Below are 25175 nucleotides of genomic sequence, written 5' to 3' on the forward strand. Positions count from 1 at the left end.
CGGAACATTCTAAATGCGCGGGTCGTCCAGAGTTTCGTAACTGGTGCGAGTTGCAACAATAAAAAAATCTCTAGCTAGTGCTGCGCGTCTTGGTCGTCTCGGTTCTTTGTTGGTCTATACCAAAAGGTAATCGACAAAAAAAGCTTCCTGAAGCTCTGTACTTTTTTCACCTATTACGTCCAAGCTGATTACTATTTTTTAATTATATTTCTATTACGTTACTAGAGGCTCGCGCACTAACTCCCGAGTTTGTGATGCAAAATTAAAATGAGATACCCAGAAACCCGTTGCAGGTGCCCTGAAGTCGCTGACGCAAATTTTGAGGAATGTATTTGGGAAAGTATTGGGAGGACACCAAATACATTTGGTTGTATTTGTATCTTGTATTTAAATGCTTTTTGGGAAATGTAACTAGATTTGTATTTAAATACATTTTGGACGAAGTATTTTTTATTTGTATTTCGATACATATTTGCATGTATTTTGCCCATCCCTGCTAGTACTGAAGCCTAATTTTGGCATTTGTTTGTTGATTATGCACAAGGGTGCCGGGAACTACCAGGTAGTGAAGATCAACCTTGACGTTTGTTTGACGATTCAGGGCCAAGGTACCCAGACTCTGGCCAAAAATGGTCAAGATTGGTTTTACCTGGACTTTTTTGAGCTTATTAAGACACTAAATTCCCAAACAAATACATATTTGGGACAAGAGAGCAGTGCTACCCGGACTGCTGTCGAATATCTGCAGACTTCTGCAAGCTGGCGTCTGTTTTTCCCAACACTAAACACAACTAATAAGAAGCGTAGCACATTATTTTTATTCGTGTATACAAATTTGTTATACAGATACTACAAGAAACGTAATGATGGAATATCGCAAACACGATTGCCACACTTTCAAATGAATTATTAGAAATAGCACCTTAAGTTCGTCTTGAGAATTATTCGGGCAAAGGAATGGACAAGCAATTTCTACCGTACTAACTAAAGCAATACATTATTTTAGACGTAATTGGTAACGATAATTTGCTCATCTAGTAATTGAAATCTATAATACCTTTTCAGTAACGAGCGCAGGTCCGCAGGCTGCAAGCCCTTGACTGCAGAGAAGCACCGAAGGACAGCAACAAAATGAAGGATGTAACGCCCACACTTGTTTGTGAAGAAAACAAGATGGAAAAGTTCAAAGCCTTTCATCCACTCAAAGAATAGCGACTTCGAAAGGTCATGCATCAAACGCACTGGAAAGGTGACCACAATCGGCGAGGACTGACGTCTTCTCAGGTCGCAAACTGAAGTCTATAATGTTATATTCGAAATTCACGCAAAGCAGAGTTAGAGAAACAGCTGCTTGTTTCGACTAAAAAAGAACTATGATTGCTCTTTAGTTTTGTTTTACTAATTAAAGGTCATTTTCTTCCGCGCAATATCTTTTTTTATAACTGTTGTTTGTTCTTCCTGTTTGACGAACATTTTAAACTCACACAGCTCTCCTATATAAATAGTCGTATCGTTCCACGGCGTTCGTACAACGCAACCCTGCTAGTTCAAGGGAACATCTAATTCGGTAAGAGTTTTTTTTACCTAAACGTTACCGAGACATCTTTACCACTAAAGTTTATGAACCACGAGAATGTCAAGTTCTCTTCTGGTTAAAATCAATCGAGCACAGCAGATAAGAATGTTCGATCGCCACCTGTCAGCTGCACTGTGGCTCCGCATGCATGAACGTTTCTTTATGTTAGTGCACCTTGTTTCAAATTAAGCCATAATGATAAAAGTGCATCGTTACGAAGCTTGTCGTCTTGATGCGCTTGCTTCAACCGGCGAAACCAATCGCACACTGTGAATTCTCAGTGATCTCGTAGTATATTTTTGTCTGTGATTGGTTTCATTAGTGATAGCACATGCACAAAGGCGACAGCGCCATGGCCATGCACTTTTTGCGCTGCCTGATTGGCTCTTTCGGATATAAGCGTTGGTTGTACTCGGACCTCATGTGAAACGGAAGGTACTTCGATAATGGGGAGCGCAAGTTCGCTTATGTTCCAGGTGTTGTGGTGACGTCTGAATGGCGAGATTTGATTGGCTCTGATTGAAAAATACTGAGTAGACCTCAACGCGAGTTCCTTTGAGGTCTACCCACTATACTTAGATCAGAAGCAATCTGAGCTCGGCTTTCTGACGCCACCACAACCCCTGCAAACGAAGCAGACCAACTTGCCCTCCGTATTCCAATGATCAAATGAGCACGTGCAGCTTGCGTAACAGAGAAGAAGTAATCATCCATGGTTACTGGGGTCTCGGCTCTTGAATCAGTGCTCTGTTATATCAATCTTAAATATATGTGGATACAAGTGTTAGCGATACTCTTCTGAAAAGATAGTCCAGAAGACACCATTGTTTTTATATTGTGACCTTTGCATCAATATGTGGGATTGGCAATTGTTGTTGCCCATCTGGAAATATGACTTGGAATACACTTTATCCGAAATCGAACACGGGCATTTGAAAAAAAGAAAAGTAAGAATCGCCCAAACGGTGAGGTGTCACAGCATTAATGAAGTCCGCAAGCCACTAAAGCAAGAGAAGCAATATACTTTAGGGCTGTACAGCACTACTTAAGGCAAGTGAAGTTGCCATAAAGCTATGCTGTGATAATTAAAGTCATACATTTATATAGGCTTTAGGGTGTAGCCAATGATTCTGTACGTTTTGGCTGAAATCCAGAACACTTTCATCATCGAAAACCAAAATTAACGAACTAAAATCAAATAAAAGACTGACTTTCAGTTAAATACATTACTAACTGCAATAACTTGCAGAGTCATTTTTTTGCAGCAGGAATGAGGACAATCGTTCTATTGGCCGTGATCGCATTCGGAGGTGTGTCACTGATCATGGGAGACACTAATCACCGCCACCATTACGGAGTTTCATTTGAAGACGGTAGTACACAATTTTTATTCTCTTCGAAATGTTCTTCAAGCGATTTAATGTGTGGAATTGTTACCTATTCAAATCACATTTAAATTGTTATAGTTCCGATTTAATTATTATTTCATATATTATTTAATTTAATTATTTATTACAGTACCTTGAGGACCCAAACGAATTTTTTTAATAGATGGGACGAAAATCTGTAGTAGGAATACGAAAAATATGAGCCAGATCTATAAACCAAATAAAAAAATTAAAACAACAATAAAAAATCGCTCGTAAGGTTTAAAAAATGATAGACTTCTGTGATGGGTATCAATCACTATATTATTCGGTGCTTAGAACACAGGTGGTACAAACACCTAAAACCGACGCACCCTTTGTACTTAGCCTACTCGTCCTTTTTTCCTTTTATAAATTCACTTCCTAATTTAAACCAAAACAAAAATACAACTAAAAATAAACTTTTATACTTCTTCTTTAAGGTGTTTCGTCCTTCCTGTAAATAGAACTCGCCCAAGTCATATTCGTTCTTTCTTGATTTATTTTGCCCTTATTTATCACGATATGTTATGCGTTGAAAAATATAGTGTTTTTTTTATGTCAGCCTTAAACGACTTGTAATTCGGAAAGAGAACCGATACCTTTTGGGAACAATGCGAAATATTTGTTTCTCTATTGAGTGAAGGAATAAATCAATGCGAGAGAGAACGGGAAGTGAAATGTAAAGTTTCGAACTCCGGGTGTTTCATGAGTGCGCTTGTCACTTCCCCAGGAGATGATTTTGGTACATGACCACGTATCGAGACAAAAAATCAATTACGCCGGAGGTAAAAAAAAAACACAAAAATCAAGACTTACCTAAAATATGTAGAAATTATAAAACCACGTTGTTAAATCACAGCTGATCAATTCTAACAGCGTAGGTTGAGAGCTTAGTGTTATTTTTGCCATATTGTTTATTTCTTCTGAAAATAGTAGCAGGTAATTTAACTACACAGTGCAGATAATTTTTCACTGTTCACCTGTTTACTGCCTATTTCCAAAGCCAAGCTGCACAAGAAATTGGTTCGCTCTGCCATTGGATACTTGCCCTTCGACAGATTCGGGCACTCTGCATGGGAGCAACCCAAAGTAAAGAAATATGATTTTCCTGCCAGTACCATACTGGGTGCTAAAGAGCGTCATACGACTTCTTGCGATGACACTGAGCTTTTTCGGAATTGAAGAGGCCACCACTAGAGTCACTGAAAGGTTATTATGTTCACGCTTATATAAGTGTGATTCATTTATTGGCATCTTTATGAGCTCAACACGCGATTTTATTGGCTGAGGAACGATAATAATAGGCTGCAGGGTCATGAGGGTCAACAAAGATGTGGTTTTAGAAACAACTCTCAAAGGAGGCTCAAGACTTAGAATAGATACACTAACCTTTTCCACGTGTTACAGTATTGCACTTTGGACCCGGTTTCCTTCTTCCTTGGTTTGCCCCTACGCCCATCAAATTGGCGCAGCGGGCAATCCATAAATGCTGGATGGATTGATGGATGGATGAATCTGGCTGAGCCCTTTGGATCGGGCGGTAGCTTACGTCACCTATCCATTTTGTGCTATGCTATGAGACGGATACAGCGCTACTTACACATACTGGAACGCTGATACGAGGTTCTAGGGGCGTCGAATAGAACGACTATGCCAGAGGAAGTCACCTTTAGAAAGCGCGACCAGTAGTTTGGAGAGACATCTGATATATAATATTCAAATTTACACGAACATATTGTGTTCGCTGATTTCACAACATTCCAAAGAGCTCATATCCACTTAAATAAATATCAGGCGCTGTGTCCGTGATGCATAAATAAAACCGTTATCAATGTATTATGACTGAGCTTCGAGACAACATTATGTGCGCCAAATATATGTTACCCTAACAAAATAGGCAGAAAACAGACACACCAAGGTTTATTCGCTTTACTGCAACATTACCTCACTGCGTTGACTATTCTGGAGAAGCCAGCCTTTTCTCTGGTACAAAGGGTATCGTTTTTACGTTTTTCCAAAACCTTCGAAGCCATGTCGTCAAAGCATTCCCGGCCTTGCATTGCTGTTTCTTGGCACCGTCGTCTTTTTAACGAGCCAATGGGGATTTAACAACACCTTCCGTGCCAATAAGGGTGCTTCTAATAAATTCGCAGAACGCGAGAACGTTCCGAGGAGAACATTCGAGACGCAGCACCACAAGCGGTTGTCCCTTTCGCTTCTCCTCCGCTCGCGACGAGGCTCATCACACACGACCTTTTCTGCACCACGCAAATTCGAGGGATGCGACAACATAGTGTTGCCGCCATCGACGTTTTCTTTTTGTTGAGAATATTTAGACTAAATTTGTGATTGTCCGAGATTGTTTAGCTTGAAATGAACAAGTTAAATTTGCGTATGTGACGAAAATCTGAGGTATAGAGTAGTTATAATGTCAACATTAATGTGTATTAATGTTTCAACGCATTGTTTAACCGTTCATTCTGCAGGTACATGCAAGTACCGCAATCTAACAGTCAACGATGGAGGTTTGAAAATACTTCAGTACCCTTGTGAACGCTGGTTTTGCAATGTAACAGCAAAAACACTTACAGTTGAAGGGTTTGTAATTTATATTCTCACTCTTTGCAGGAAGCCATCGGGCAAAACCGTAGCTGTAAATAATAATAGTGCGTGTGCATGTTTAATTTTTATATCTTGATTAAATTGACGGCTGATGTTGTTGTAATACGTTAATCGTTTCGAATATGTAAATATGACAATGGCTAGAAAAAAATTATAACCTTTTTTGTCCTCCTGAATTTTGTTGCATCAGCAAGACCTCTCTATAATCACGTTCAGGTTACCAAGTAAAATACGCTGATTTCCTGGTACCAGCACTAGCAAATAAGTGGCAGTGATCGCAATAAACAGGCATCTAAATAAACGGCCGTTAAAATGGCTGCGACGCGTTTTATTGGCTGTGACGCGTCATATCAGATGCTTCGTCCCGGAAGTCAGCGGCGCACTCAAGGTCAAAGCGGACGCGCCTGAAAAAGAAAACACAACGAAAAGCACAGCAACATAGATGCGCCGTCACGGAAGGCGTGGAGCCGGCGCATTTCACGGCGCATGCGCAGTGGGGGGTGTGATGTCACCGCCGGAGCGCCATGTCCGATGGGAAGACGCGGCGCTGTGTTTCTAGGAATCCACTGCGTGTATGAATGCTTTTGCATTCCTTCATGCAAGCAGTCTTAAGTGTTATTCCTTCAAGAAATAAACATTTCCTGTCCTACGCAAATTTATTCTTTTTTTAAAAGAGCCCTTAAGGAATAAATTACATACCTAATCAATTCACATCTCATAAACAGTCTTTCACTGGATATCTTAACTGTGATACACAGGTGGTACTCAAAGATGATGGAGAAATAAGTTAAATACTTTGTCATTTGAAAGCCGTATTTTATAATCAACTGCGTGGCAGAAAGCAAATGTTGCAGTCGGTCTTGGAATTAGCCACAATATTTCGGTGAACTCAAAAAGTGGAATAAAAGTTCTATATAAAAGCTTAAACATAAGCGCAATTAACTAATGCATGGTTGGAATTGTACATGTGCACACAGGGTATTTATAAAAAAAAATATTAAACTTTTGTCAAGTGTTTTAAATTTGGTGCAGAGTCACACCTTACACTAAAATTGTTATTAGTATATTGTACAGTAAATTCAAAATTGACATTATTAAATGATAAGAATGTTTATGCATTATTAACAAGAACGCCTAATTTGTAGGAGTTTTTATTCTCACCCATCTTTACAATACGTTATTTTATCCATGAACGTTTTTATATACAATGGGTTATAGAAGATGGTAATTTGGACCAGTTGGTTCAATATCAAGGAGAGGCGCCGGAAAAAACACCAGGATGAGGAGAGACGTAAACACCGCGCCAGCGTTTACGTCTTTTCTTGTCCTTGTGTTTTTTTCGGCGCCTGTCCTCTATCGGGGTTATAGAAGTCCAACATTTAAATACCAAAACGTGCAATTCACTTTTTCGTAGCTCAGGCAGACTAATCGATTAGAATTTTAGACATCGTGATGAGTTTGGGAAATCATTGCAATCGTTGCACACATTATAAAACTCTAGAAAATGGGCGAACTTAAAATGTATACTAAAATTACACAAACACTGTAAGAGAGAAAGGACAAGCAAAAACAGAGGCCACTGTGTTTGTGTGTCCTTTGCTTTTCGCAGTCTCGGTTTATTTTTACAATGTTCAACAACCACCAGCTTGTTTGCAGCCTAACCTTATATTCATTAAAATATATATTCGGGTTCGGGTGTTAACAAAAAAATATATTTCATTTTATTCTTTTAGGTGCAATGTCAGACCCTACGAAAGTTGCGACTTCGTGCACAACCCTTTTTACTACTGGCCATCTTGCTGTCCCCGTCGTCCGGTCTGCTAACGTGATTTCGAAGTTGATCGAAGTTACCGCTTTTGCGAATAAAAATGTTTTCCTACAATTTTTACAAACAACTCGCTTCGCTTTCTTATAGGGACACTTACGCCCTCCAAATGTGTTTTCGATTTCCTGGAAGGCGATTTATTTCAGTGTCAGAAGATTACCCAATCAATATCGTGTTGCAGTGTCACGTATATTTTCAAGTCATAAAATGAAACTCCTCGATACCGAAACCGAACCTGGACTTGTGATGAAGAAAAAACTTAAATGAGTATGATACCGGAAATCACTTAACTGGGCAGCTTTTTTTTTTTAATCAACGTATTTGCACTTTTTTGTGACTTTTAGAAGGCACAAAAATGGATATCACATTTTTTATCTCTTTCTAGTATTGAGTATGAATCTTCGATGACCCACGACTTTGATTATCTTTGGTGGTTGTGTCAATTATGATTATGATTATGATATTATGATTATGATTATGATAAATAAAAAGGGTAATCCGATAACCACTTCACTGCTCCTATAACATTTGTTTTTCATCTCTACACCCCTCACTTAAATAAGATGTGGAACCAGGCACGTAGCCAAGGGAGTGGGGTGGAAAGGGGGGGGGGAGCATGGCGCCCGGGCTCCTCCCCCCCGCCCCCCCCCCCCCCTTTTGCTAAGGCCTCCTCTCCCCCCTACACCCCCATACATCATTTTGTCATGGGTAGCCCCCCCCCCCCCCCCCCACCTGAAACGAGAATCCTGGCTACGTGCCTGTGTGGAACTAGTGCCTAAGACTCACAAGCTACTCCAAGTTGCAGATGCTCACAACCTGACCTAGAAAAGATATTGGTCCGGTGAGGACTCGGCAACTGATAATAATGTATCCCATGGTAGTCACAAGCATTTTTCGCGTTATCCATAGGCTTTTTTTTTTCTCTCGCTTTGTTGAAAAGTGTGAATAATGGGACTTAGACTAAACGAAAGCTCTTGCAGAGGTCAACAGATAAATCACAAAAGCACAAATGGCTCTCATATCGTCTGCTATAGTGAATCTAACACGGCTTTAGGGCTTCTATTGTGATCAACAATTTCGCATACAAAAAGCCCGGGCTAATTTATTTCTTCGTATGCGCAACAGAGTGTATCAGGTGCTCTGCTGAAATACATACTTGCCCTCCGGGCAAACCTACCCTCGAACGATCCTGATGATCCGGTGGCTCATCAACGGCGCTTTGTTGTCTGTGACGAGTGCGCCGTTCTAGTGCAAACACCAACGTTGAACCCACGTCCTTTCTTTAGTAAAGGGCAGCAATGAAGCTTTTGCACGGCCTGACTTTCGCCAGCGTTATGGTAACCGTATTGCTTGATTGCAGGCCTATTCGAAAACGAAAAGTGAGTCTTTTATCCTTGAACACTATTTGTCTAAAAAAAAACTTGGCTTTACATTGCACAGTCTTAAAGTGGAGGCGAGGTGATATTTGTTCAACACGGTAAGCCCCGAGGCTGGGTTGAAGAAGTGTGCAAACAGCTGAGGAATTGAAAAAGTTAGAGGCAAACAACAAAACTCACACACTGTTTATGGTTTTCTCAATGTGTAATGCACATAAAAGGCATATATTCCTAAAAGAAGAAGGATACGTGAAGGGACGCTAAAGTGAAAAATATAAGTTTTTTTGATGGATTTTATAATTTTATTTGTAAATGTTCCACAAAAAAAAATTGTTTCACCGATATTTACGCCGTTACACGCAATTTAAGGAGGGCAGACCTGCCCGGTGCTTATGAAATTAAGCACCTTTTCTTGGCTTTAGTTGGTTGGAGAGATGATTGACGTGTGAAATACTGGTTGTAAAACTGCTTGTCCTTGGTGTAAAAGTATTTTCATCGACAATAGTTTTGTTTGAGAAACAAAAAATCTAGGTAGAGTCGTTACTATTTTCAAAAATATCCCGATATTTCCTTTCCGCTTCGGTTTCAAGCGATAACAAACATGGCTGGCGGCGTCTACGGAGTGATGAACGAGAGCAGCTCGTCGAGCTCGTCTATTTTAATGAGTGCGAGTCGTTTTGCGTTCACCGAGCTGTTTAGACGAAGAACCTTTCGATCGATCAAGTTTGCAGCAAATAACTGTCGCAAGTACACGCCTTCGGACGCGCTGTCGACGCTGTGCCGGTGCTTGGGTTGGTAGCGGGTGGCAGCGGGACAGGCCTAGGCCTAGCGTCCCACTTCAACTATAGTGTGGTCCACTTAGTCACCGGGATCGATCTAAAATGGACCGTAAAATTCGAACCTCCACGTAGCACTCTAAACTTTTCGTCAAAAGTGTATTTCACACAACGTTTCTTGTGTGTGTGTGTTTTTTTTTTTTTTTTTTTTTGTAAAATTACAAAGCGTAGCTTTTTTTCTGTAAAAAATAAGGTCAAAAAACTTGCCAGGGTCTACGGCGGGCAGCGACGCAGACGACAAGGGTCCAGTAGCGGGGTGTCTTTGTCGTTCGTATTGATAGATGGCGGTACCTCCTTTTCGCGACGGCTCTCGACCAGTGTGCTTTATTAAAATGAACCTAATCTTTTTGAAATGTACCTTCAGTTAAAAATAAATTGTTTTTAAAAAACAACTAGCCGAAGCAACTATCCATGCCCACTCTCCACCTCCAGGGCCTACACGGGTCGCAGACGCAGAACCGTCGCTGGCTTCAAATAACTCCGCCGCTCTAGACACGATTGGCTGCCGGCCGCAAGTTGCAGCGCGTTCCGGGAGACATTGCGAAAAAACAGTGGACAAAGGCAACATAGTAAATTTATCGGACGCAGTGTTAACGCGGGAAGAGACCAACATCCTTTCTAAAGGATTAACCTTCTGCCCCACAACTGGCCACTACAACGAGTTTCAATTGTACCAAGATCTGGACAAGTTTGCCCGAAACATGAGGCTCCGCGAGTACTTTCACGACCGCCAACCGAATCCTAACCAAACGATTCTGACCAACCCAGGAAAGCAATGGACGCCTAATCCGCGAAGAGATAAGTACCTCGACATGTACATTGATATCACGCAACGCGAAATCATTTCCGCTGTGAAGAGGCAAAGACCGACAAAATATAACCTTTCTCGGCCAGAGAATGAGTGCCTGAAAAGACTCAGTGCCAGGGCAGATTTAATTATTAAACCTGCAGATAAGGGCGGCTCCATAGTTGTTATGAACAGACAAGATTATCTTGATGAGGGCTTTCGGCAATTGAATGACGCATCATTTTACCGCGAACTACCGACAGACCCCACACAAAGGCTTGAAACGGCCATCATAAAGGAATTAGTAGCTCTAAAGAAAAGTGGCAAAATAACCAAGGAGGTTTTTAACGCCATAAAACCATCCCACTCCAAACCCGGTCGCTTTTATCTCCTTCCTAAAATACACAAGATCAACAACCCCGGGCGACCCATAGTGTCAGGAATAGGCACAGTCACCGAACGTATCTCGAGTCTTGTCGATACACTGATCAGGGACATTCCTCCAACCTTCCCTTCGTTTGTTAAAGACACCAGCCACTTCCTGCAGAAAATTTCCCCACTAGACATTCCGGATAACGCTTTTCTCGTAACCCTTGATGTGGCTTCCCTATATACAAATATACCCCACAGAGACGGAATTGCGGCAGTGATCGAAGCGTATGAACACGCTCAGCACACACTTGACATCGAGGGGGTCGTCCTTTCAATTCTGATGAAACTGGTTTTGGAGAACAATCACTTTGAATTTGAGAATAGGCACTTCCTGCAGACCAATGGAACCGCTATGGGAACTAAGATGGCGCCAAATTACGCTAACATATTTATGTCACAACTGGAAACCACCTTTCTCGCTGAACGCCCCACTCAACCGCTGTTTTACACAAGATACATCGACGACATATTCATGATCTGGGCCGGTGCTGAAGACGAACTCATGAAATTTATCGCCGCCTTCAATTTAGCTCACTCATCGATAAAATTTACTCACTCCGTATCACAAAAGTGCATAAACTTCCTGGATGTAACTGTGGAAATTTCCAACAACAAATTAAGTACGAAACTTTACAGAAAACCTACCGATAGACAACAATACCTCCATTTTAACAGCTGCCATCCTCGACACTGTAAGACTAGTCTGCCGTACTCTCAAGCGCACAGATTTAAGCGCATATGCTCAGACAACAACGACTTTGAACAAAACGCTCAGGAACTGAAACGCGTACTAACCCAGCAGAGGTATCCAGCAAATGTAATCGATGACGCTATAAACAAGGCAAGAAACCTCGACCGCTCAGAAATCATTGGCAACCGAATAGAGCGTCCTCAAGAAAGCAGACAGTCTAACCTCATTTTAACGTATACAGGCAATCTTCCAAACATCAACAACATATTGAGCAAAAATTACAATCTTCTGTCACAGAGCGACCGCCTCAAAGAAATCTTTCCCGCCGCTCCTCGGGTCGTCTATCGACGCGGCAGGAATCTCCAGGACGTCTTAGTAAAATCAAAAACTACCACTCCCGCAAACCTAGGTTGCCGACCATGCCGAAAGCCCAGGTGTAAAGTATGCAAGCACATGTTAGAAACAAAGAACGCCACGAGCACAAATTCAGAGTTCACGTGGAACATAAGGGGTAGCTACGATTGCGGCACGTCAAACGTGATTTATCTCCTGCACTGCAATGTCTGTAATAAACAGTACGTCGGACAGACTAATTTGGCTTTCAGACTACGCTTTAACAACCACAAATGTCACGCACAAACACTCCCCGACCTTCCGCTCTCAAAGCACCTGTCTCTTTCTAATCACTCAATCAAGCACATTTCTGTTGTAATTTTGGAATCAGGCTTCAGCACAAAAATTGAAAGAGAGCAAAAAGAATCATATTTTATTTATAAGTTTAATACCTTCAACCAGGGCATTAATGAAAGTCCGGGAAGGCTGTTTAGTTTGCAGCTGGCTCGTTGGAGAGCTGATCCTCTCCGCCCTTGAGCTTCTCTAGATGCACACACTGAAGACACTAGGAGATCTTTAAACTTAACAATCGATAGTTAAACCACATCCTAATACGTTTAAGTCCGAAGAGAACCTCCAAAACGGATAAATGCGGCTCAAGCGGTTAATCTCAGGCAGGCATAGACTGTCACATCCCTACCACTCCTTATCCAAAGAAAAATCCCCCAAAGTGTTTAACTTCGACCTCTAGCACAAAGGAATGTCACGGGATTTGGGGGCGTCGGTGGTCACATGTATCCTATTTCTGGTTTGAAGACGAGCCACCCCCTTTTTTATTTTTATTTTTTTATTTTTTGTGTGTGAGAGGAAATAATCTCTCCACCAACAACTTTTTTTTTTTTTTTTTTTTTCTTTTTGCGCGAGCGTAAATAATCTTCTTTTGCGTTTTTTTTTTTTTTTTTTTTGATGATTGTCAAGTTTTGGTGCCCTCTCCTTTCTGTGTAATCTATCTATTTTGTCAACGCTGTTTCCATTTTCTACGGTACTTTACTCCCTCTAATTTCTTCTTAGGGGTATATAAACATTCGCGGGCTGTATACTCGCTACCTGATGAAGAGCGGTCCCCGCTCGAAACGTCGTAATAAACTTCGAATTAGTAACTCCGACAGTACGCATCTTTCACTTATATATATATATATATGTATATATATTGATATTGCAGTTTTTGTTAATCTATTCCGGAAGTGAGGAAAGGAGTGTACAAAACATTAAACAAAATGAAATAACATACAACTAATATATGTAAAACATCAGCAATAGTCACCAGTGGTGGACAACAATCCACGCAAGGGTAATAAACGAACATCACTGGGCAACTAATTCCAAATATATTGGCATAAGGAAAAATATTTAAACACATTGACACGTGGATGAAGATGTGAAATATTTAGTTGGAGGCACCTTCTTCAAGAAGATGCTTTTGCAAAATTTAAATACATTTTTAGGACGCCAAATGTAATTAGTTAAACTGTGTAAGGTTTTCAAGCATCCGGTTTACTGCGCCCGTGAAACTTTTCCACAGCCAGTGAGAAATCCTCAGGTCAGGCAACACCACAGGTTTACTATGCGTGGAAAGTGGGGAAACGTTTAAAGCAACAAAAAAATTAGAGGGTGAAATATCTGGCATACCGTTGACATATAAAACGTAGTGCTTTCTTCTAGATAGCTTCAACCTTGCTGATATCAAACGGTATTTAAGGTTTCCAAACGACAGAGCCACATTCAAGGATTCGTCGTTTTAAGGTTTGTCATGTCAGAAGCTTTGCATGTTGTATGACATAACGTAAAGTACGCAGACGGTATCCGAGACCGCTAATTGTTACATGTGAGGTCGAAGTGATCTATCAGGTCATATCAGGCGTAAAAAAGAGGACGCAAAAGGTACATTTAAATTCCCTTTAAAACAACAAAAAAAAAAACTAGATGACCTGAGAGATATGGATGTGAATAAGCGCCTGGAACTTGATATAAAAGCGGCTTTGCGAAAAGTTATTGACATTTGCCAGGTGTTGCACCACTCACAGAAGCTGGCCAAGAAATTGTTAAGAGAACAGGACCCGAGATGACTTGTGATATAAAACACGATCGGCTGTTTGTAGACGTATTTTAGTGGTAAAGTTACGTAAAATATCATCGATGTAAATAAAGTAAGGAAGAGCTCCAAGCAGTTTGCGAACCACCCGTTGACACATTTGTTTCCGAAGGATTGAATGAATTGAAAGAGTCACACTGTGAACCAAGGAAAAGAAAACTATGCACCCAGTCAACCAGGGATTAGTCTTTAGCACAATATTAAGCTTATCTGTGAGTATAGTTGACTTATTGTAGGATGATATCATTATCAAGGTGTTATAGAAAAGAATATTGGAAGGTTTCATTTTCAATGGTTTGATTATGGCACCATAGCCGTTTTACGGGTACCTCAGACAGAGTAATTAACTATCCTTATCGTGGGAACCCAGAGCTTTGAACAAAAATGAACATCTTTGGAGGTTTGATGCCATTATGACCGACTTCGCGTGACTGAGCTCGGTTGCGAGTCTTTCTTATGTAGGTCATTCAATACTCGCCTTCTGCGCACTGCCATCGTTGTTGAAGAGACTGCGGGGCCATTTTATAGTATATATAACGAGGGTGTTTTGGGATCTCCATAGACTTAAAAACTGTTGATGTAACCCAAGTAGATCGCCAGTATTTAATTGTCAAATTTCGTGAAGAATTAGCCGCGAGGGAAGCGTTTTAAAAATGTTTACAGAAAAAAAATAGCCTAAAATTATTTCATTGTATTAGAGCCTTTCACCTGTGCTCACAGTGTGCTTGATAAAAGTTAATATAATGTGGATTCGAAATCCACGGCGGGAGATCGAGCGAAACATCCTACCCACGACAGATGTGAGAAACACTGCTTTCCGCCGCGGCCCCTTTAAAAATTCGTAAGTCGAGAACGAAAATCCGACGAACGTTCGGTTTGTGGCGACTACGTTTTTAGAGACGACGCCATAACATATATTTTTTTCAGCGAAATTAAGAATTCGACCCTTTTTGTCTGCACGATTTGAGATGAAATCACTCATATATATATACATATACATATATACAACGGGCATGGCGGCGGGAGGCCGAAGGCGTGGGTATATAACTGAGAAAGAACCCTTAGAGAAAAAACAACAACGGACGATTTATTCTTCGACGTTTCGGCCGGAGTCCGAAACGTCGAACGTTTTTGGGACCCGCAGTGATAGATTACGCTTCTTTCCCAGAGCACCATGCCAGCTTGCAATTATACGTGCCGTAATGGCGCTGTTTGCGTCTGTCATTGTTAGTCGGTTGAGGGCGACGCTGGCGCGGCATCTTCGCTAGTGTCAGTAATCTTCTCGTTTGTCGCGTTGCGCCATCTATCGGCAGCACATCGAACTAGGCAAGCACCGTTTTCTTAGCAGCGATCACGGAAGCTTGGCGGCGTCAGTGGCGTACCTCGTCTCGAAAGAATTCAAAGAACTTCACTTGCGGCATTTTGTTGGTGCCGCTGAGCATTGTCAACTTAAAAGCGCGGGACTGGGGCATTTCTAAAGCGCAGCTTTCGCGCAGTTTCTCGCTAGTGACCCAAAAGTCGCCGAGCATCCACCCAAACACAAGCTAAACATGGGAGAACCGGAAGTATCTCCCTCCCCCGGTCTTGGCGGCCGGAAGTGGGGCGAACACCATGTATAGTCTGACCAAAGGCGGCTAAGCAACCACTAAACAAGAACGACCCGCTCAACATTGTAATAATAATATAATTCCGTGAACCATCCAGTAACCCACTCTTAATTTTCTAATAATTCCTAGGCTCGCAACTCCTCCTGCCTCGGTAAGTGTCTAGGACTTGGCCGGCGTATAAAGAACTAAGGTTGCACAATGGCTGATGATATGCTCTACTTGTATCTTCGTTGCTCGGAAGCTTAAGACAATGCGTTGTCGCGTGAGTCGAAACTTTAATGACTTACCGTTTCGTTTCTTTTTACTTTGTCGCATTTGTGACATGTTTGTGAAACCTTTGCGTTCCATTTTTGAGTCTATCATATGTCAATACTCAGTCTGAGAATTGACTAGAATTTAGAGAGCGGCATAAGCCCAAGCGTAAGCATTCTGAAAAAAAAAAATAAAAGCTTTGACGTGCAGTTGTTCTAAGAGTATGCCCAGATAAACGCCCAATTTGGCCCAAGTTTGCCACTTGTTGGGGCCTAATATGATTTTTCTACAAGGGGTTAGTTCGAAAAATCCGTTCTTTTGCATTTTAATGGCTTTCCTTTGGCGTGTCATATAAATGCCAAAGTGCCAAACTTCAGGAAAAGATTCCACACATCAATCGAGTAACCAGCAGTGCAGCCTAATTCTAACGCTTTTCTGGCAATCTTGTTCCAAAGTCGCCAAATAAAAAATAAACGACTAGTACTGAAGCCTAGCTTTGGTACTTGTTTGTCGATTATGCACAAGGGTGCCGGGAACTACCAGGCAGTGAAGATTAACCTTGACATTTGTTTGACGATTCAGGGCCAAGGTACCCAGACTCGGGCCAAAAATGGTCAAGTTTGGTTTTACCTGGACTTTTTTGAGCTTATTAAGACCCTAAATTCCCAAACAAATACATATTTGGGACAAGGGAACTGTGCTACCCGGACTGCTGTCGAATATCTGCAGACTTCCGCCCGCTGGCGTCTGTTTTTCCCAACACTAAACACAACTGATAAGAAGCGTAACACATTATTTTTATTCGTGTATGCAAATTTGTTATACAGATACTACAAGAAACGTAATGATAAAATATCGCAAACACGATTGCCACACTTTCAAATGAATTATTAGAAATAGCACCTTAAGTTTGTGTTGAGAAGTATTCGGGCAAAGGAATGGGCAAGCAATTTCTACCGTACTAAGTAAAGCAATACATTATTTTAGACGTAATTGGTAACGATAATTTGCTCATCTAGTAATTAAAATCTATAATACATTTTCAGTAACGAGCGCAGGTCCGCAGGCTGCAAGCTCTTGACTGCAGAGAAGCGCCGAAGGACAGCAACAAAGTGAATGATGTAACGACCACAATTGTTTGTGAAGAAAACAAGATGGAAAAGTTCAAAGCCTTTCATCCACTCAAGGAATAGCGATTTCGAAAGGTCATGCATCAAACGCACTGCAAAGGTGACCACAATCGGCGAGGACTGACGTCTTCTCAGGTCGCAAACTTAAGTCTATGATGTTATATTCGAAATTCACGCAAAGCAAAGTTAAAGAAACAGCTGCTTGTTTCGACTAAAAAAGAACTATGATTGCTCTTTAGTTTTCTTTTACTAATTAAAGGTCATTTTCTTCAGCGCAACATCTTTTTTTATAACTGTTGTTTGTTCTTCCTGTTTGACGAACATTTTAAGCTCACACAGCTCTCCTACATAAATAGTCGTATCGTTCCACGGCGTTCGTACAACGCAACCCTGCTAGTTCAAGGGAACATCTAATTCGGTAAGATTTTTTTTTTTACCTAAACGTTACCGAGACATCTTTACCACTAAATTTTTCGAACCATGAGAATGTCAATTTCTCTTCGGATTAAAATCAATCGAGCACAGCAGATGAGAATGTTAGATCGCCACCTGTCAGCTGCACTGTGGCTCCGCATGAATGAACGTTTCTTTATGTTAGTGTACCTTGCTTCAGATTAAGCCGTAGTGATAAAAAAAGTGCATCGTTACGAAGCTTGTCGTCTTGATGGGCTTGCTTTTACCGGCAAGACCAATCGCACACTGTTAATTCGCAGTGATCTAGCGCTTTATTTTTGTGTGTGATTGGTTTCATTAGTGGTAGCACATGCACAAAGGCGACGAGCGCCATGACCGTGCACTTTTTGCGCTGTCTGATTGGGTTTTTCGGATTTAAGCGTTGTTTGTACTCGGACCTTATGAGAAACGGATGGTACTGCGATAATGGGGAGCGCAAGTTCGCTCCTTCTGTAGGTGTTGTGGTGACTTCTGAACGGCGAGCTTTGATTGGCTCTGATTGAAAAATACTGAGTAGACCTCAACGCGAGTTCCTTTGAGGTCTACCCACTATACTTAGATCAGAAGCAATCAGAGCTCGGCTTTCTGACGCCACCACAACCCCTGCAAACGAAGCAGACCAACTTGCCCTCCGTATTGCAATGATTAAATGACCACGTGCAACTTGCGTAACAGAGAAGAAGTAATCATCCATGGTTACTGGGGTCTCGGCTTTTGAATCAGTGCTCTGTTATATGAATCTTAAATATATGCGGATACAAGTGTTACCGATACTCTTCTGAAAAGATAGTCCAGAAGACACCATTGTTTTTATATTTGTGACCTTTGCATCAATATGTGGGATTGGCAATTGTTTTTGCCCATCTGGAAATATGACTTGGAATACACTTTATCCGAAATCGAACACGCGCATTTGAAAAAAAGAAAAGTAAGAATCGCCCAAACGGTGAGGTGCCACAGCATTAATGAAATCCGCAAGCCATTAAAGCAAGAAAATCAATATACTTTAGGGCTGTACAGCACTACTTAAGGCAAGTTAAGTTGCCATAAAGCTATGCTGTGATAATTAAAGTCATACATTTATATAGTCTTTAGGGTGTAGCCAATGATTCTGTACGTTTTGGCTGAAATCCAGAACACTTTCATCATCGAAAACCAAAATTAACGAACTAAAATCAAATAAAAGACTGACTTTCAGTTAAATACATTACTAACTGCGATACCTTGCAGAGTCATTTTTTTGCACCAGGAATGAGGACAATCGTTCTATTGGCCCTGATCGCATTTGGAGGTGTGTCACTGATCATGGGAGACACTAATCATTCTCACCATTATGGAGTTTCATTTGAAGACGGTAGTACACAATTTTTATTCTCTTCGAAATGTTCTTCAAGCGATTTAATGTGTGGAATTGTTACTTATTCAAATCACATTTACATTGTTATAGTTCCGATTTAATTATTATTTCATATATTATTTAATTTAATTATTTATTACAGTACCTTGAGGACCCAAACGCATTTTTTGTAATAGGTGGGACGAAAATCTGTAGTAGGAATACGAAAAATATCAGCCAGATCTATAAACCAAATAAAAAATTAAAACAACAATTAAAAATCGCTCGTAAGGTTGTAAAAAATGATAGACTTCTGTGATGGGTATCAATCACTATATTATACGGTGCTTAGAACTCTGGTGGTACAAACAACTAAATCCGACGCACCCTTTGCACTTAGCCTATTCGTCCTTTTTTCCTTTTATAACTTCACTCTCTAATTTAAACCAAAACAAAAATACAACTAAAAATAAACTTTTATACTTCTTCTTTAAGGTGTTTCGTCCTTACCGTAAAAAGAACTCACCCAAGTCATATTCGTTCTTTCTTGATTTATTTTTTTCTTATTTATCACGATATGTTATGCGTTGAAAAATATAGTTTTTTTTTTATGTTAGCCTTAAATGACTTGTAATTCGGAAAGAAAACCGATACCTTTTGGGAACAATGCGAAATATTTGTTTCTCTATTGAGTGAAGGAATAAATCAATGCGAGAGAGGACGGGAAGTGAAATGTACAGTTTCGAACTCCGGGTGTTTCATGAGTGCGCTTGTCGCTTCCCCAGGAGCCGATTTTGGTGCAAGACCACATATCGAGACAACAAATCAATTACGCCGGAGGTAAAAAAAAAACCCCAAAATCAAGACTTACCTAAAATATGTAGAAATTATAAAACCACGTTGTTAAATCACAGCTGATCAATTCTAACAGCGTAGGTTGAGAGCTTAGTGTTATTTTTGCCATATTGTTTATTTCATCTGAAAATAGTAGCAGGTAATTTAATTACACAGTGCAGATAATTTTTCACTGTTCACCTGTTTAGAGCCTATTTCCAAAGCCAAGCTGCACAAGAAATTGGTTCGCTCTGCCATTGGATATCTGCCCTTCGACAGATTCGGGCACTCTGCATGGGAGCAACCCAAAGTAAAGAAATATGATTTTCCTGCCAGTACCATACTGGGTGCTGGAGAGCGTCATACGACTTCTTGCGAAGGCACTGAGCTTTTTCGGAATCGAAGAGGCCACCACTAGAGTCACTGAAAGGTTATTATGTTCACGCTTATATGAGTGTGATTCATTTATTGGCATCTTTATGAGCTCAACACGCGATTTTATTGGCTGAGGAACGATAATAATAGGCTGCAGGGTCACGAGGGTCAACAAAGATGTGGTTTTAGAAACAACTCTCAAAGGAGGCTCAAGACTTAGAATAGATCCACTAACCTTTTCCACGTGTTACAGTATTGCACTTTGGACCCGGTTTCCTTCTTCCTTGGTTTGCCCCTACGCCCATCAAATTGGCGCAGCGGGCAATTCATAAATGGTGGATGGATTGATGGATGGATGAATCTGGCTGAGCCCATTGGATCGGGCGGTAGCTTACGCCACCTATCCATTTTGTGCTATGCTATGAGACGGATACAGCGCTACTTACAGATACTGGAACGCTGATACGAGGTTCTAGGGGCATCGAATAGAACGACAACGCCAGAGGAAGTCACCTTTAGAAAGCGCGACCAGTAGTTTGGAGAGACATCTGATATATAATATTCTAATTTACACGAACATATTGTGTTCGCTGATTTCACAACATTCCAAAGAGCTCATATCCACTTAAAAAAATATCAGGCGCTGTGTCTGTGATGCATAAATAAAACCGTTATTAATGTATTATGACTGAGCTCCGAGAAAACATTATGTGCGCCAAAAATATGTTACCCTAACAAAATAGGCAGAAAACAGACACACCGACGTTTACTTGTTTTACTGCAACATTTCCTCACTGGGTTGACTATTCTGGAGACGCCAACATTTTCTACGGTACAAAGGGTACTTTTTTTACGTTTTTCGAAAACCTTCGAAGCCATGTGGTCAAAGCATTCCCGGCATTGTATTGCAGCTTCTTGGCACCGTCGTCTTTTTAACGAGCCAATGGGTATTTTACAACATCTTACGTGCCACTAAGGGTGCTTGTAATAAATTCGCAGAACGCGGGAACGTTCCGAGGAGAACATTCAAGACGCAGCACCACAAGCGGTTGTGCCTTTCGCTTCTCCTCCGCTCGCCACGAGGCTCATCACACACGACCTTTTCTGCACCACTCACATCCGAGGGATGTGACAGCATAACGTTGCCGCCATGGAAGTTTTCTTTTTTGTTGAGAATATTTAGACTAAATTTGCGATCGTCCGAGATTGTTTAGCTTGAAATGAACAAGTTAAATTTACATATGTGACGAAAATCAGAGGTACATGAGTAGTTATAATGTCAACAGTAATGTGTATTAATGTTTCAACGCATTGTTTAACCGTTCATTCTGCAGGTACATGCAAGTACCGCAATCTAACACTCAACGATGGAGGCTTGAAAATACTTCAGTACCCTTGTGAACGCTGGTTTTGCAATGTAACAGCAAAAACACTTACAGTTGAAGGGTTTGTAATTTATATTCTCACTCTTTGCCGGAAGCCATCGGGCAAAACCGTAGCTGTAATTAATAATAGTGCGTGTGCATGTTTAATTTCTATATTTTGATTAAATTGACGGCTGATGTTGTTGTAATGCGTTAATCGTTTCGAATATGTAAATATGACAATCGCTAGAAAAAAATTATAACCTTTTTTGTCCTCCTGAATTTTGTTGCATCAGCAAGACCTCTCTATAATCACGTTCAGGTTACCAAGTAAAAACGCTGATTTCCTGGTACCAGCACTAGCAAATAAGTGGCAGTGATCGCGATAAAGAGGCATCTAAATAAACGGCCGTTAAAATGCGTCGCAGCCATTTTAACCGCCGTTAAAATGGCTGCGACGCATTTTATTGGCTGTTACGCGTCATATCAGATGCTTCGTCCCGGAAGTCAGCGGCGCACTCAAGGTCAAAGCGGACGCGCCTAAAAAAGAAAACACAACGAAAAGCACAGCAACATAGATGCGCCGTCACGGAAGGCGTAGAGCCGGCGGACTTCACGGCGCATGCGCAGTGGGGGAGTGTGATGTCACCGCCGGAGCGCCATGTCCGATAGGAAGACGCGGCGCTGTGTTTGTAGGAATCCACTGCGTGTATGAATGCGATCGCATTCCTTCACGTAAGCGGTCTTAAGTGTTATACCTTCAAGAAATAAACACTTCCTGTTCTACGCAAGTTTATTCTTTTTTAAAAGAGACCTTAAGGAATAAATTACATACCTAATCGATTCACATCTCATAAGCCGTCTTTCACTGGATATCCTAGCTGTGATACCCAAGGGGTACTTAAAGATGATGAAGAAATAAGTTAAATACTTTACCATTTGAAGGCCGTATTTTATAATCAACGGCGTGGCAGAAAACAAATGTTGCAGTCGGTCTTGGAAGTAGCAACAATATTTCGGCGAACCCAAAAAGTGGAATAAAATTTCTATATGAAAGCTTAAACATAAGCACAATTAATAAATGTATGATTGGAATTGTACATGTGCACACAGGGTATTTATAAAAAAAAATATTAAACTTTTGTCAAGTGTTTTAAATTTCGTGCCGAGTCACACCTTACACTAAAATTTTTATTAGTATATTGTACAGAAAATTTTAAATTGACATTATTAAATGATAAGAATGTTTATGCATTATTAACAAGAACGCTTAATTCGTAGGAGTGTTTATTCTCACCCATCTTTACAATACGTTATTTTATCCATGAACGTTTCTATATACAATGGGTTATAGAAGATGGTAATTTGGACCAGTTGGTTCAATATCAAGGAGAGGCGCCGGAAAAACAACAGGATGAGAAGAGACGTAAACACCGGCGCCAAACTCATCACGACATCGTGATGAGTTTGGGAAATCATTGAAGTCGTTGCACAGATTATAAAACTCTAGAAAATGGGCGAACTTAAAATGTATACTAAAACCACACAAACACTGTAAGAGAGAAAGGACAGGCAAAAACAGAGGCCACTGTGTTTGTGTGTCCTTTCTTTTTCGCAGTCTCGGTTTATTTTTACAATGTTACCCTACCACCGGTTTGTTTGCAGCCTAACCTTATATTCATTAAAATGTATATTCGGGTTCGGGTGTCAACAAAAAATATATTTCATTTTATTCCTTTAGGTGCAATGTCAGACCCTACGACAGTTGCGACTTCGTGCACAACCCTTTTTACTACTGGCCATCTTGCTGTCCCCGTCGTCCAGTCTGCTAACGTAATTTCGAAGCTGATCGCAGTTACCACTTTTGCGAATAAAAATTTTTTCCTACAATTTTTACAAACAACTCGCTGCGCTTTCTTATAGGGACACTGACATTCTCCAAATGTGTTTTTTCAAGTTCCTGCAAGGCGATTTATTTTAGTGTCAGAAGATTACCCAATCAATATAATGTTAGAGTGTCATTTATATTTTTAATAAAGTTATAAAATGCAACTCCTCGATACCGAAACCGAACCTGGACTTGGGATGAAGAAAAAACTTAAATGAGTATGATACCGGAAATCACGTAACTGCGCAGCTTTTCTTTTTTAATAAACGTATTTGCACTTTTTTGTGAGTTTTAGAAGGCACAAAAATGGATATCACATTTTTTATCCCTTTCTAGTAATGAGTGTGAATCTTCGATAACCCACGACTTTTGTTATCTTTGCTGGTTGTGTCTAAATCATAGAAAACGGTACCTGGCCAAGGAGAAGACAATGAGCGCGACTCGAACCACCAGTTCTCGATTGCTCTTTTCGAGCGGAAAGAAAACGAATTTCAAGCCTCAAATTGTGTCCTGGGTAGTTGGGGTCTCGTATGTCATTTACAAATAAAAACCTTGAAATCATAAATACTCCTGTCAGTTTCCTTTTAAGTTCCAACTTCACAAACATTTATGATAAATAAAAAGGGCAATCCGATAACCACTTCACTGCTCCTATGAAGTTTTTTCTTTTTTTCTTTAATCTCTACACTCCTCATTTATATCAGATGTGGAACCAGGCCCGTAGCCATGGGGGGGGGGGGGGGGGGGGGGGGCGTGGGGCCCGGGCTTCCCCCCCCCCTCCCCCCCAAAATCGTCCATTTTGCTGGGGCCCCCACTCCCCCTGCCCCCATACATCATTTCGTCATGGGTGCCCCCCCCCTTTCCCCCCCCCCCTCCCCCCGGAACGAAATCCTGGCTACGTGCCTGTGTGGAACTAGTGCCTAACACGCACAAGCTGCTCCAAGTTTCACATGCTGAAATCCAGACCTAGAGAAGTTATCGGTCTGTTGAGGACTCGGCAACCGATAATAATGTATCCCCGGGTACTCATAAGCATTTTTCACGTTATCCATAATTTGTTTTCTCTCAAATTCTTGAAAAGTGTGAATAATGGGACTTAAACTTTGCGTTTCATTTCTTGTTTGGACGAAAGCTCTTGCAGAGGTTAACAGGTAAATCACAAAAGCACGAATGGCTCTCATATCGTCCGCGATAGTTAATCTAACACGGCTTTAGGGCTTCTATTGTGATCAACAATTTCGCATACAAAAAGCCCGGGCTAATTTATTTCTTCGAGTGGGCAACAGAGTGCATCAGGTGGTCTGCTGAAATACATACTTGCCCCCTGTGCAAACCTACCCTGGAACACTCCTGGTGATCCGGTGGGTCATTAACGGCGCTTTGTTGTCTGTGACGAGCGAGACAAGAGAGGATGGCAGTGCGCCGTTCTGGTGCAAACACCACCGTTGTACCCACGTCCTTTCTTTAGTAAAAAACAGCAATGAAGCTTTTGCACGACCTGACTTTCGCCAGTGTCATGGTAACCGTATTGCTTGATTGCAGGCCTAGTGAGTGAGTCTTTTAACCTTGAACACTATGTGTCTAAAAAAAAAGTTGGCTTTACATCGCACAGTTTTAAAGTGGAGGCGATTTTATATATGTTCAACATCAAGGTAAACCCCAAGGCTGGGTTGACAAAAGGTGCAAAGAGTTGATGAATCGAAAAAAAAATGGAGGCAAACAACACAACCCACACACTGCTTATGGTTTTCTTAATGTGTAATGCACATAAAGGGCATATATTCTTTAAATAAGGATACGTGGAGGGACGCTGATGTGAAAAATATGTGTTTTGACGGATTTTATTATTTTATTCGTAAATGTTCCACAAAAAAAAATTGTTTCAGCGATATTTACG

The 25175-nt window shown here is 41.0% G+C and overlaps 2 protein-coding genes across 2 annotated transcripts; both read left to right on the forward strand.

Annotated features, from left to right (window-relative positions):
* Nucleotides 1-1503: 1503 nt before the first annotated feature.
* On the forward strand, nucleotides 1504-7431 carry LOC120848820. Its single transcript, XM_040220856.1, has 4 exons — nucleotides 1504-1567; nucleotides 2842-2949; nucleotides 5472-5583; nucleotides 7341-7431. Exons 2-4 carry the CDS (start codon nucleotides 2847-2849, stop codon nucleotides 7429-7431), a joined length of 306 nt encoding a protein of 101 aa, XP_040076790.1. The 5' UTR covers nucleotides 1504-1567; nucleotides 2842-2846.
* An 11301-nt stretch (nucleotides 7432-18732) lies between these two features.
* Nucleotides 18733-23222, forward strand: LOC115326443. Its single transcript, XM_040220854.1, has 3 exons — nucleotides 18733-18835; nucleotides 21361-21472; nucleotides 23132-23222. The coding sequence occupies exons 1-3, from the start codon at nucleotides 18733-18735 to the stop codon at nucleotides 23220-23222; spliced, it is 306 nt and encodes a 101-aa protein (XP_040076788.1).
* The last annotated feature ends 1953 nt before the right edge of the window (nucleotides 23223-25175 follow it).

This window comes from Ixodes scapularis, unplaced genomic scaffold (genome assembly GCF_016920785.2).
Source record: "Ixodes scapularis isolate PalLabHiFi unplaced genomic scaffold, ASM1692078v2 PGA_scaffold6__148_contigs__length_123643588, whole genome shotgun sequence".
In the NCBI taxonomy this organism is placed as follows: Eukaryota; Metazoa; Arthropoda; class Arachnida; order Ixodida; family Ixodidae; genus Ixodes; species Ixodes scapularis.